The sequence below is a fragment of the Protobothrops mucrosquamatus genome, unplaced genomic scaffold, assembly GCF_001527695.2.
Source record: "Protobothrops mucrosquamatus isolate PMUCROS unplaced genomic scaffold, P.Mucros_1.0 scaffold2453, whole genome shotgun sequence".
In the NCBI taxonomy this organism is placed as follows: Eukaryota; Metazoa; Chordata; class Lepidosauria; order Squamata; family Viperidae; genus Protobothrops; species Protobothrops mucrosquamatus.
The window spans coordinates 26,730-40,362 of NW_015388525.1; the positions used below are offsets into that span (position 1 = coordinate 26,730).

General features: G+C 45.9%; 1 protein-coding gene across 1 annotated transcript in view; it reads right to left on the reverse strand.

Moving 5' to 3' along the window:
• TTC5 (tetratricopeptide repeat domain 5) overlaps nt 1–13,633 on the reverse strand; it is a 21,692-nt gene that overhangs the window by 5,934 nt on the left and 2,125 nt on the right. Inside the window, 6 exon segments of the mRNA XM_015825034.1 lie at nt 646–675; nt 2,035–2,133; nt 6,400–6,491; nt 6,588–6,738; nt 9,226–9,437; nt 13,215–13,347. Coding sequence (XP_015680520.1) covers nt 646–675; nt 2,035–2,133; nt 6,400–6,491; nt 6,588–6,738; nt 9,226–9,437; nt 13,215–13,347 — 717 coding nt within the window.

Sequence of the window (13,633 nt, forward strand, 5' to 3'; positions counted from 1 at the left end):
AATTGCAATGATTGACTTAACAACTGTGGCAAGAAAGGTCATAAAATGGGGGGAAACTCACTTAATGACTGTCATGCTTAGCAACAGAAAATCTGGGCTCAATTATGGTCGTAAGTCAAGGACCACCTGTACTTGTGAAATCTTAGTTTCGACTTCTGTGACTCCCACAATCTTTGTTTTTAACCCCTGTCCTTAAATGCTCAAGGAAAACACTTGGCTCAAGGATCACAGGCAGCCCATCAAGCAGCCTTTGTGACCCACTGTTGTTGTTTTTCCAAAACTAAACAAATGTGCTGCTTTCCCAAAAGACACAATTCCAAGTGTCTCCAAGCCTCACTGTTGCCACCAGCTCTGGGACCACTAACCACTGTCCACTAACCACTCAACAGTTGATTGACACACCAGGTATTCCCTAGTGGCCCAGTGATCTTTCATTTAGTAGTGTAGCCTTTTTTTCCCACTAGAAGGTGTACAGATCTGTTTGAAGAATTGGAGAGAATAAACTTAAGCAGGTTCTCTATGCCAGGGCTTTTCAACCAGTGGTACGGGTACCACCTGTGGTAAATTGGCACCTTGCAGGTGGTACGCGACCATCCTAGAAAAGTGGTAGCGGGGGAGGGGAATGAGCTGAACCGGTGGCAGCACCGCACAAGCCTGAGTGAGAGATGGCTGGAGCTGCAGGGCTATCAGGGTTCAGTGGAAGTGCCAGGATCAGTGCCGTTTTCCAGCTGATCGGCGCTTCTTCAGGGCTGTCAGGGCTCAGTGGAAGTGCCACGATCAGCACCAGGCTCCAGCTGGACCTCGGCGCTGATCCTGGTGCTTCTGCTGAGCCCAGAAGACGCGCCGATCAGCTGGAATGTTGCAGCATCTCCAGGGTCTTGTGATTTACATTCAGATGCTTGGCAACTGATTCATATTTATGACGGTCACAGTGTCCCAGGGTCATGTGAAGTGACCAAAACCTGCTGCAACCACCCAGCAGACGGGGGGAATAAAAACCAAACACCCCCACCCCACCCCTGCTGCCAATCCTCAACAGAAATGCTCACAACAATGAAAACCTCGGACAGGAGGAAGAGCGCCGCCGGGTGGGCAGGCAGGTGTCTTGCTCGGCTGTGACTTGGGGGGCACTTTTTTCAGTGCCATTGTAACTTCGAACAGTCACTAAGCGAACTGTTGTAAGTCGAGGACTACCTGTACTTTATCACTTTTTCCCTTTTTTTTTTTTGGTCATCAAGTTTTTGACACCTTGCTAGGCGACTGGTGGTACTTGGATATTGCCATATCCTAAAAGTGGTACAATGGGTGAAAAGGTTGAAAAGCCCTGGTCTATGCCTTTGAAGAGCTGAGTGCGTGTTTTCTGCTACTCACTAGTCAGCTCCCCATTTCTCTGTCAACAAGAGTCTCTGCCCCCAGGGAGTTTCCTAGACACATTCATGGAGATCCTTGGTGACACTCATGGAGCATATTGTGTTTGATGCTGCCTTTTCCAAAATGTTTTTTTCCTCTTCCTCCAACCCTGGGATTTGCTGACGATGCTTCATCTGAATTCCAAGTTTTTGAGAAGACATTGGATAACTATTTCTCTGAAATGGTATAGAGTTTCCTGCCTGAGCAGGGAGTTGGACAAGAAGACCTCCAAGGTCCCTTCCAACTCTGTTACTCTGTTAAATACTAACTACCCCTAATACAGTTTAAGCTCCCAGGTCCAAACCAGATCAACAAATGCTGCTAAGTCCTGATACTGAGCAATTAAAACATTGCCCCCAACTCTCCAAAGTTAAAAAAAAGTGATTTTCCAATCAACAACTTAGCCCACAGCCTTGGATCACATTACACTTAGGAATCACCAACTGTGATCCTAAAGCAGTGTTTCTCAACCTTGACAATTTTAAGGCATGTGGACTTCAACTCCCAGAATTCCACAGCCAGCTTTGCTGGCTGTGGAATTCTGGGAGTTGAAGTCCACATGCCTTAAAATTGTCAAGGTTGAGAAACACTGTTCTAAAGCTTTTCTTGATGGATCATTCCTACATTAGCCAACTTTATGTTGCCTTCTTTATTCCATTTCCTTACTGTGGCTCGATTGAGATGCAAATCTGGGTTACAAGTAGCAGTGGGGTCCACCTTTTCCTATTGCAAAAAAGAAAAAAAGAAAGAAAAATCAGAAGAAAAGCATGCACAATCAACACTGCAAGTAGATAAAGAACAAATTCATTCACATGGAATATTCTTCCTCCCTCACTCCCTCAAAAGAAGAGGGAGTCAATCTATTCTCCAAAACACCTGAAGGCGGAACGAGAAGCAATGAATGGAAACTAATCAAGGAAAGAAGCAACCTAGAACTAAGGAGAAATTCCCTGACAGTGAGAACAATTAATCAGTGGAACGGCTTGCCTTCTGAAGTTGTGGGTGTTCCAATACTGGAGGTTTTTAAGAAGAGATTGGACAACTGTTTGACTAAAATGGTATATGGTCTCCTGCTTGAGCAGGGGGTTGCATCAGAAGATCTTCAAAGTTCCTTCCAAATCTATTATTGTTATTGCAAAACAAACACTCATTCTTATTTACACCTATCTCAACCAAGGACTACTGTATGAGTAGGTATCAACAGACATTTTATATATAGCAAGAAGGAACCCACAGAATTCTCAGATTAAGGCACAGCTAAGGAACTGATCTGACCAATAGGATTCATCTTTGCCACAGTTAAATTTGAAGCTTTCCAGTGAAGTCAAGAGAATGCCTTTTTTCCCCAAACCAAGTTACAAGTAGTCCTTGACTTATAACCGGTTGCTTAGTGACCATTCAAAGGTATGTCAGACACCCTTTCCCATGCACTATTAATCCTGCTGTTCCCTCCTCTAGCTAGCAAATGGACCTTTTATAAAATCTCTCGGGGTGCATGGATTCATAAGGAGAATGTCATTATCAAGCGAGAATCATATTAGAAATACATTGTTAAGGTAACTGTGGTCTGAACTCCAGAAGCTAATCAAAGAGAGAATCAACCTAGAACTAAGGAGAAATTTCCTGACAGTTAGAACAATTAATCAGTGGAACAACCTGTCTCCAGAAGTTGTGGGTGTTCCAACACTGGAGGTTTTTAAGAAGAGACTGGACAGCCATTTGTCTGAAATGGTATAGGGTTTCCTGCCTGAGCAGGGGGTTGGACTAGATGACCTCCAAGGTCCCTTCCAACTTCATCATCATCATTATTATTATTATTATTATTATTATTATTATTATTATTATTAAGTAGGCATGAACATTGCTCTTCAGGAGCATGTCAAACTCGCGACGTCACATGACATATCAGGACTTTTTCCCCATTGCCGGCAATGGGGTGGGCACGGTTTCGGCATGACGCATCCGGCCCGCAGGCCAGCAATTTAACATGCTTGGACTAGAAGACCTCAAAGGTCCCTTCCAACTATTATTGTTACTGCTATTGAATATAATCAATTCTATACCTTTTTCTTAAGTTATACACTATCTCAAAATAAACTCTTTTGTCAGGGTTTATTGACGATCATGGATGTTTCTACAATACTTGTGAACTTTTTCTGAAAATTTTATTTTACTGCCACTGAATTAATGGAATATCAAACTAGCACAGTATTGTAAATCTTATGTTAGGGAAGGCAGCAACGCTTTAGGCCTCTCACAGCAAAAAAGGAAGTCTGAACAACTAGAAGACAATCATTCAGCCTTTTGTCTGAAATGGTATAGGGCAGTGGTAGCGAACCTATGGCACAGGTGCCAGAGGCGGCACTCAGAGCCCTCTCTGTGGGCATGTGCGCTGTTGCCCCAATCCTAGGCCTTCAGCTGGGTTTTATAAAACCTTTTCGCTTTAGGCCTCTGCCACCGTGTGCAAAAAAAAAAAAAAGGTTCAATCAATCAGTCAATTTCAACTTCTTGCGGGGAAAAAAGATCTTGCAAAGTTGGAATTGATTGATTGAACTTTTTAGACCCACCCAGTCTGCCGTTACCACCATAGCCACGCCCAGCCAATGGGCCACACCCACCCAATTGGCCATGCCCAGCCAATGGGCCACACCCACCCGACACTCGACGATGCATAAGTGGGTTTTGGATTGCAGTTTGGGCACTTGGTCTCTAAAAGGTTCGCCATCACTGGTATAGGGTTTCCTGCCTGAGCAGGGGGTTGGACTAGATGACTTCCAAGGTCCCTTTCAACTTTATTGTTATTATTATTATATTATACTGTACAACAGCACCTTTTTGGCTTTGTGGACTGGTGGTGGCAGAGAGGGAATGGTTCCATGCAAACAGCAGGTAAGCACACTCGTGCAGGCAACTCCATTTGCATGAGCAGCAGGTGTGTGCACCCACCGCTTGCAAAATGGAACTTTGCACGCTCATGCATGCGTATACCGCTTGCACACACACACGCCACTCATGCAAGTGGAGCTGTCCATGCAAACATTGTCACCCGCTGCTTGCGCGGCCTGGTTCCAAATGTGCCCCAACCTGGTACCGGGCTGTGGCCTGGGGGTTGTGGACCCCTGTTGCACAATACAATGAGTTAGCAGAATCTTATGCATCTTACAATCCTGTTCCAGCTCCATCTTCCCCAAAGATGACTTAGGTGCAAAACAAGTGCCACCAAAACAAAAGCTCTAGTCAGACAATCACTTAAACAGGAGCCAGCCGTGTGCTGCAGCTGCCAAAAAAGCCAACACAGTGCTAGGATGCATTAACAGAGGGATAGAATCAAGATCACGTGAAGTGTTAATACCACTTTACAATGCCTTGGTAAGGCCACACTTGGAATACTGCATCCAGTTTTGGTCATCACGATATAAAAAAGATGCTGAGACTCTAGAAAGAGTACAGAGAAGAGCAACAAAGATGAATTTATAGCTGTTTGCAGCAGTCTGTAGTCATGTGACCATGATTTATAACGTTTCCAGTTTCTAGCAAAAACACCCATTGCAGACAATAGACCTACTCAACAGCAATAGCACTTAGACTTATATACTGCTTCATAGTGCTTTACAGCCCTCTCTAAGCAGTTAACAGAGACAATATATGGCCCCCAACAATCTGGGATCCTCATTTTACCGACCTCGGCAGGATGGAAGGATGTGGCGACCTTGAGCCGGTAAGGATTGATCTCCTGGCAGTGGGTAGAGTTAGCCTGAAATACTGCATTCTAACCAATGTGCCACCACGGTTCTCATTTAAAGATCACGGCATTCAGTTAACTACCACCACAAAAAAGTTGCGAAATCAGGTGTGGTCACATGGTGGCCCGCTTAACAACCAATATGATTTACAACTGTAGTTCCAGGCTGAATTATGGTCATAAGTCAAGGCCTACCTGTAGCGTATTCTAGGATCTAAATCAAAATATGAGCTCAAGTCTTCCAATAACCACACTGACTACTACACAAAACGTACTCTTCTCACCTGGCCCTCTAGAACGGGGGTCCCCAATCGCCAGGCTGTGGCCCACTTCTGGGCCGCAGCCTGTTCAGAACCAGGAGGCAAAAGCTGCGGGCGAGCTGCGTGCATGTAAGATAAAATAACCTTTATTGTCATAACCATTCTGGCTCCCTCCCCGCCGGTCCACAAAGCCGGAATTGGGGATCGCTACTCTAGAACAGGGCTTTTCAACCAGTGGTATGGGTACCACCTGTGGTACATTGGTACCTGGCAGGTGGTACGCGACCATCTTAGAAAACTGGTAGCGGGGGATGGGAATGAGCTGAACCGGTGGCAGCACCGCACAAGCCTGAGCGAGAGATGGCTGGTGCTCAGCGCTGATCCTGGGGCTTCTGCTGAGCCCAGAAAAAGCGCCGATCAGCTGGAATGTTGCAGCATCTCCAGTGTCTTGTGATTTACATTCAGATGCTTGGCAACTGATTCATATTTATGACGGTCACAGTGTCCCAGGGTCTTGTGAAGTGACCAAAACCTGGTGCAACCACCCAGCAGATGGAGGGGGAATAAAAAATCAAACACCCCCCACCCACCCCCCTCTGCCAATCCTCAACAGAAATGCTCACAACAATGAAAACCTCGGACAGGAGGAAGAGCGCCGCCGGGCAGGCAGGCAGGTGTCTTGCTTAGCTGTGCCTTGGGGGGCACTTTTTTCAGTGCCATTGTAACTTCGAACAGTCACTAAGCGAACTGTTGTAAGTCGAGGACTACCTATACTTTATCACTTTTTTCCCTTTTTTTTGGTCATCAAATTTTTCACACCTTGCTAGGCGACTGGTGGTACTTGGATGTTGCCATATCCTAAAAGTGATACAATGGGTGAAAAAATTGAAAAGCCCTGCTCTAGAATTTACTACAGAGACTTAACTTGAACAACCATCCCTTCCTCCCCATACCACAGCTTTGTCTCGGGTCCCCTCCAGCACCTACTGCTTGAGCATAGGCACTCAGGGCTTGCTGGGAGATCTTGGGGTTCTGCCCCGTATTGAAGAACAAGGAGAGGTAGGCATTGCCCAGCACATCTGTGGAATGCAGAAAACATAAATTAGCCAATGGCATATCCCGTTCTTTTCTGCCCTTTCCCTGCCTAGGCTAAAAGACCGTGTTGTAAAACTCACACCAAGAGCGTCCGTCGCGCACATCCATCTGTACCGCCAGTTTGGCTTGCCGCACGCTGTCCATCACGTTTTGTGCGTGTTCATCAGGAGAACTGGTGCGCAGCTGCCGTAACACCATGGAGAGGTTCTGCAAGGAGACTTTGTTCTTACGCTGAGAGGGTGGAAAAGAAAGGCGTTGTTTGGCTGAAATAGCAACGCTGCAGGACAAGATTTCTGTATAAAACTAGAAGTTTTAATAAGCTCCAAATACAGGCGGTTCTCCATTTTCCATTCATTTAGCAATTGTTTGAAATTGTATGAAAATGTATACACACAGGTAATATCTTTCCCTCCATATATGTTTAGCTACAAGTAGCAATGAACCAAAGGAACACATCCTTGCAAATATATTTACATACCCAACAAAGAAAACATGCTGCCTTAAGATGTGAGAGTCTATGGAGATTCTCAGTCATCCAGGTCATAGTTATCCCAAAGGTGCTTTTTCACAAGGCAACTGGACTTCCTTGTTTTTCTCTAAAGACATTTCACTTCTCATCCAAGAAGCTTCTTCAGCTCTGACTGGATGGTGGGGAATGGAAGGATTTATACTTCTTGCAGACAGCTGGTCATTTGCATTCTTTTAGAGCAGGGGTGTCAAACTCAATGTTATTGAAGGCCGCATCAGCATTGTGGTTGCCCTCGGGGGGGCGGGGGTGTGTGGCCAGGGTGGGTACGGCCTACTGGGTGGGCGTGGATGGAGTGGGTGTAGCCTACCGGGTGGGCATGGCCAGCTCTACATCGTTCACGTCAAGGGTACCTGTGGGGGCCTGGGCAGGAGTGGGACAGATCTGAGGGTCTCTGGCAGAAGGGGGTAGGACCGAGGCAAACGCCAAGGCATGGTCCATTTCTTCATTCCTCACAAAGGGTGACATCTCCCCAGCATGCACCCAGGGGGCGGGGCTGACAGGGCAGGGGCCGGTCCCTTGCTGTTTCCAGACAGCCTTGTGGAGCTAAGACTGAATGCGTTTCAGCATAGATGGCCACCACAAAATTGTACATTGGCTCCCAGCCAGCCTGGGCCAGAGCCAAGGCAGAGGGCCGTTCCCTCACTGTTTCCAGGATGGCTTCGCGGGCCACATGAAACCACTTCGCGGGCCGCATCCGGCCCCCGGGCCTTGTGTTTGACATGTCTGTTTTAGAGAGTCAATGAGGCCACTTGGTGGTTTGTCTGTGTCGCCAGGGTCCCCTGTGTAGTGCAAATGGGTGTAGAGCCTTCTTGGAACTGCTGACAGGACTATGTTGTAGACTATGAGATAGACGATGTCGTATCCCTCTCCCTCTGTTGAGAAAAGGCTGTTCAGTGTTGACAGAGATGGCCTCCTTGACCTCTCTTTCAAACCAGCAGTCCCCTCTGCGCAAAAGGTGGACTTTGCTATTTTCAAAAGAGTGGCCTTTCTTGTATGAGAAGCAAAATTTCTTCAAAGAAAAACAAGAAAGTCCAGTTGCCTTATGAAAGAGCACCATTGGGTTAAGATGTGAGAATTGAAAACAGTCACCAATGGATTAAAAAAATTGCAACACATTCATTACAATAAGCATTTATTAAGGATTTGATCGCTAATTAAACTGAGTCAAAAGGCCAAATCTTTATACAACATTTCTGTATAAAATGAGAACTTTTAATAAGCTCCAAACACAGGCAGTCCTTGGAATACTGCATCCAGTTTTGGTCACCACAATGTAAAAAAAGATGTTGAGACTCTAGAAAGAGTGCAGAGAAGAGCAACAAAGATGATTAGGGGACTGGAGGCTAAAACATATAAGGAACGTTTGCTGGAATTGGGTATGTGTAGTTTAACGAAGAGAAGGACAAGGGGGGACATGATAGCAGTCTTCCAATATTTCGGAGGTTGCCACAAAGAAGAGGGAGTCAAGCTATTCTCCAAAGCACCTGAAGGCAGGACAAGAAGCAATGGATGGAAACTAATCAAGGAGAGAAGCAACCTAGAACTAAAGAGAAATTTCTTGACAGTTAGAACAATTAATCAGTGGAACGAGTTACCTCCAGAAGTTGTGAATGCTCCAACACTGGAAGTTTTTAAGAAGAGACTGGACAGCAATTTGTATGAAATGGTGTAGGGCAGGGGTAGTCAACTGTGGCTCTTTTATGACTTGTGGCTCAGGAATTCTGGGAGTTGAAGTCCATGAGTCATAAAAGAGCCAAAGTTGCCTACCCCTGGTATAGGGTTTCCTGCCTGAGCAGGGGGTTGGACTAGATGACCTCCAAGGTCCCTTCCAACTTTTATTATTATCTTTTCTCTGAAAGGGATTTACTTGATCTACAGAATACCATCAGAAATAGCAATAGCACTTAGGACTTATATACCACTTCATATTGCTTTACAGCCCTCTCTAAGCAGTTAAAAGAGTCAGCATATGCCCCCCCCCAACAATCTGGGTCCTCATTTTACTGACCTCGGAAGGATGGAAGGCTGAGTCAACCTTGAGCCGCTTGGGATCGAACTCCTGGCTGTAGGCAGAGTCAGCCTGCAGTACTGCATTCTAACCACTGCGCCACCATTTTGGAATCCGGGTTTTCAAACAATCCTTCAAACAAAAGAACTATTTGATAGCAGAGAACTTAGGGGAAGCTTACATGGCTGAGCGCTCCGGAGAAGCAGGTATGGGCAGCAGAGACATCTCCCTTTTTCCAATAAACCTCGCCTAATTGATTCCACGCCTCCACCAATTCCGGGTCCAGCTTGACCGCTTTGGAGAGCAATTCTTCAGACTGGGCATTATAGTCTGTTGATACATTCAAAGCTTTCCCTTTAAGCATCAGCGTGTACGCTCGCCCTTCTGATAAGCCTAATAAAAGTGGAGGGGGGGGAAAAAAGAGAGATTCCATTATATGTTATTGTCCCCAAAAATGAAAAAAGTCCACCTAATATTGAGATGTAAGTAATTATACATTTCTTTTTGCCAGTTCATTTTTTTTCTCTTCCATGAAACTGTTCAATTTACAGATGTCTCTCCACCAATTCGATACAAAAACCATACAACTGGCAATTGAAATATGCTATCTTAGTAAGTAATGGTAAATCTGAATTCCAGATATAAACTTTCATGGGTTTTGTTGTATCAACTGATGCAGGTAGTCCTCACTTAACAAGCACAACTGGGACCAGCAACTCTGTCTTTAAGTGATGCATCTGTTAAGATAAATGATGTTCAACTGCACCGGAGTTACATCAGTTCCACTATGTTCATTACATCATATGAATCACATGACGTGGCATCGCGTGACCACGAATTGCAGCTTCCTGACGGCTTCCCCATTGACTTTGCTTGTTAGAAGCTGGTTCTGAAGGTCGCAAATGGCGATCCTATGACTACAGGATGCTGCAACCATCATAAATGAACACCGGTTGCAAAGTGCCCAAATTGCAGTCACATGATCATGGGGCCACTGCGAGAACTGCAAGGATCAGTTGTAAATCTATTTTTTTTTCAGCACTGTCACAGTTCGAGCAGTCACTGAACAAAGCAGTGGGTAAATGAGGATTAGCTGTAAACTTTCCATTTTTTCTTCTGATTTCTGGTATTTTTAATTATTACATTTAGGGAGTATTCAAATAGTTTTGAGTGTAGAAGTCCTAACGGACCTTTGGCTGCTACAAATGCTTGAGATGATTTGTCTGTAAGGTTGTTGATAATTCACAAAAGTGAATTTTCAACTGTCTTTTACAAGATTAGAACGCAAATAGCAGTAGCACTAAGACAGATTTAAGTTTTAAATTTCTTTGCTTAAATCAAGGCTTTTCAACCAGTGGTACGGGCACCACCTGTGGTACACTGGCACCTGGCAGGTGGTACACGACCATCCTAGAAAAGTGGTAGCGGGGGAGGGGAATGAGCTGAACCGGTGGCAGCATCGCACAAGCCTGAGTGAGAGATGGCTGGAGCTGCAGGGCTGTCAGGGCTCAGCGGAAGCGCCAGGATCAGTGCTTCTTCGGGGCTGTCAGGGCTCAGTGGAAGCACCAGGATCAGTGCCAGGCTCCAGCTGGAGGTTGGCGCTGACCTTGGCGCTTCTGCTGAGCCCTGAAGAAGCGCCGATCAGCTGGAATGTTGCAGCATCTTGCAGGGTCTTGTGATTTACATTTAAATGCTTGGCAACTGATTCATATTTATGACAGTCACAGTGTCCCTGGGTCATGTGAAGTGACCAAAACCTGCTGCAACCGCCCAGCAGATGGGGGGGGGAATAAAAACCAAACACACACACACACCCCACCCAGCTGCCAATCCTCAATAGAAATGCTCACAACAATGAAAACCTCGGACAGGAGGAAGAGTGCGGCCGGGCGGGCAGGCAAGTGTCTTGCTCGGCTGTGGTTTGGGGGGCACTTTTTTCAGTGCCATTATAACTTTGAACAGTCACTAAACGAACTATTGTAAGTCGAGGACTACCTGTACTTTATCACTTTTTTTTTTTTGGGGTCATCAGGTTTTTGACACCTTGCCAGGCGACTGGTGGCACTCGGATATTGCCATATCCTAAAAGTGGTACAATGGGTGAAAAGGTTGAAAAGCCCTGGCTTAAATGACCCTCAGAAAGATTTTCTTCCAATTAAAACCAAAGTTAATTATCACCAGAAAACCAAGCATGTCCTCACATTGACTAATGAATTGTGAGCTGCCCAGAGTCATTTGCTGAGCAACTCACAATTCAATACTATACAAACGAAATAAGCAAGTAAGAAAATTAGTTAGTTAGTTAAAGGATTTCCCAGAAGCATCTGTTGCTCATTATGGGAAATAGGATCTAGATTACCTAAACACAATCTACATGGGGCTGCCCTTGAAGACCACTCAGAAGTTACAGCTGGTTCAGAACACAGCAGCACAGTGTTGGGTGCATCTAGAAGTGCCTTCCTGGTGTAATTCAAGATGCTGGCCATTGCTTTTAAAGCGCTACATCACATGGGACCAAGGTATTTGTGAGACCACCTTTCCCTCAGGGTATTTGCCCCTCCCACTTGATTGGATAGGGTAAGCAAGTTCCAGGCCTCATTTTGCCATCAAGGGAACCTGGGAAGCATGCCATTTTTGTGGCTGTCTCTATGGAATATCCTCCATCCCACAATCCAACAGGCCCCCATCTTCTTAATCTTCCAGAAGGCAATTAGAACTTTTTACCAAGGGACTGGGTCAAAGGGTAGAGTCCGTGGCTGCTTGTTAGGGAACCTTGGAAGATTGATTGCAGCACCAGGTTTTTAATTTTTTGAGCCATGGCTTTTATGTTTTTTGTCATTTTACGGTACTTGTGAGCCACCCGGAGTTCTTTCAAGATGGGTGACTGTCCAAATCTTTTAAATAAATAATTAAAACAAACAAACAACAAAGACTTCTGGTAGGCAAGTCATAATCACAATATCAAAATGCTGAAATGAAGAAAATTTGGGTATATGGGACTGGATGTTTTCGAGGGAAGGATTATACTGTAATCATTTGTCAGATCTACTACTGTCAGATGTAAAGAATCTGGACCATTTGTGCAGATTGCAGCATAAAAAAATTATTGAGGCCTAGATACTAGAATCTGGTCAACTAACGGTCAGTGCTAAATTGGCATTAGATAAGGATCAACAGAATTCAAGAAGAGCTGGGCTCTTGTGGCAATCCAAGGACTCTAAATTGCTGGTATGTTTGTGTCTGCCCCAGTTGTGCCTTTTCTGTTCCTACAACTTCCCCTTCTCTCAAGATACTAGACCAGTGGTGGCGAACCTATGGCACGCGTGCCAGAGGCGGCACTCAGAGCCCTCCCTGTGGGCAAGCGCACCATGCCTTGGAGATGGCAACTGTCCCTCTTCAACCAGCCACCTGCTAATTTGCCGAGCTCCCACGTGGCCGGATGCATCCCAGCATGGCTGGTTTCCCTCCCCCCCCATCCCATCCCTCCTAGCCTAGCATGCTCTCCTTTTCCTGGGCACGACCCACTGTATCGCCTCCTCAGCTGTTGGCCGGCCGTCCAGCTCAGAGGCGGCTTCTCTGAACTGTTGGCGGTGGGCTGCGGAGCCCCTGAGTGCGTCAGTTGAGGGGCCGGCAGTCTGTGGTTGCTGACGGACACTGTCGGTCCCCATGTGCTTGCTGGCCTCTGTGTGCGGGGGCCAATGGTGTCAGGCAGCAGCCGCCCCGGCCCCTGCCTCTCCTTGCCCCGTGGCAATGGCACCCCCGCCCTGCCTCGCCTTGCCTCGCCTCACCCCACAGGACGAGCCTCCTGCCCACCGCCCCACCTGCCAGAGACCCCCTGCATCTCCCTTAACCCTGCCCAACCCCCATAGGTGTCCCTCCCCATGAGCAACATCAAGGTGACTACGCCCACTTTGGCCACACCCACCCAGTCTGCCATGACCACAGCCATGACCACCCAGTGGGCCACGCCCATCCAGCACCTGGCGACAAATAAGTGGGTTTTGGGTTGCAGTTTGGGCACTTGGGCTCTAAAAGGTTCGCCATCACTGTACTAGACTCTTCAATTCTATGGCTGCATTATATGTACTGGTATATTTGAAGGACCTGGTAATGAAACAAAACAGATGCCTTAAGATGGAGATACAGAAATGCAAGTTATGTGTGAATTACCACCTATGGCTTCCATTTTTTGAAGAGTCTTCTCCATCTCTTCCTGAACATCCTGTTGTTTTTTTCCAGCATCTTCCACACTGTGGTCCTCAAAATAATGATCTCGGAAATGATACAGGTGGTCAACCAATTCCTATTCATAAATGGATAAATACTGTCAGATCTCCCAATAGCGATGTCTTGCCAATACAAAATACACCGATATTTGCGATGGGATGGCCAAACTGACAAACCCCGGTTGCCTACCATAAACTAAGCATTTGTCAGTATCAAAGCTAAAATATAACTGCCCAATTTGAAATTTATCATGTCCATTCCGTGCAAACCTGGCAGCACAACTGATATCATGTCTTGACTTAGCAAAAGATAATATATATATATATATATATATATATATATATATATATATATATATATAT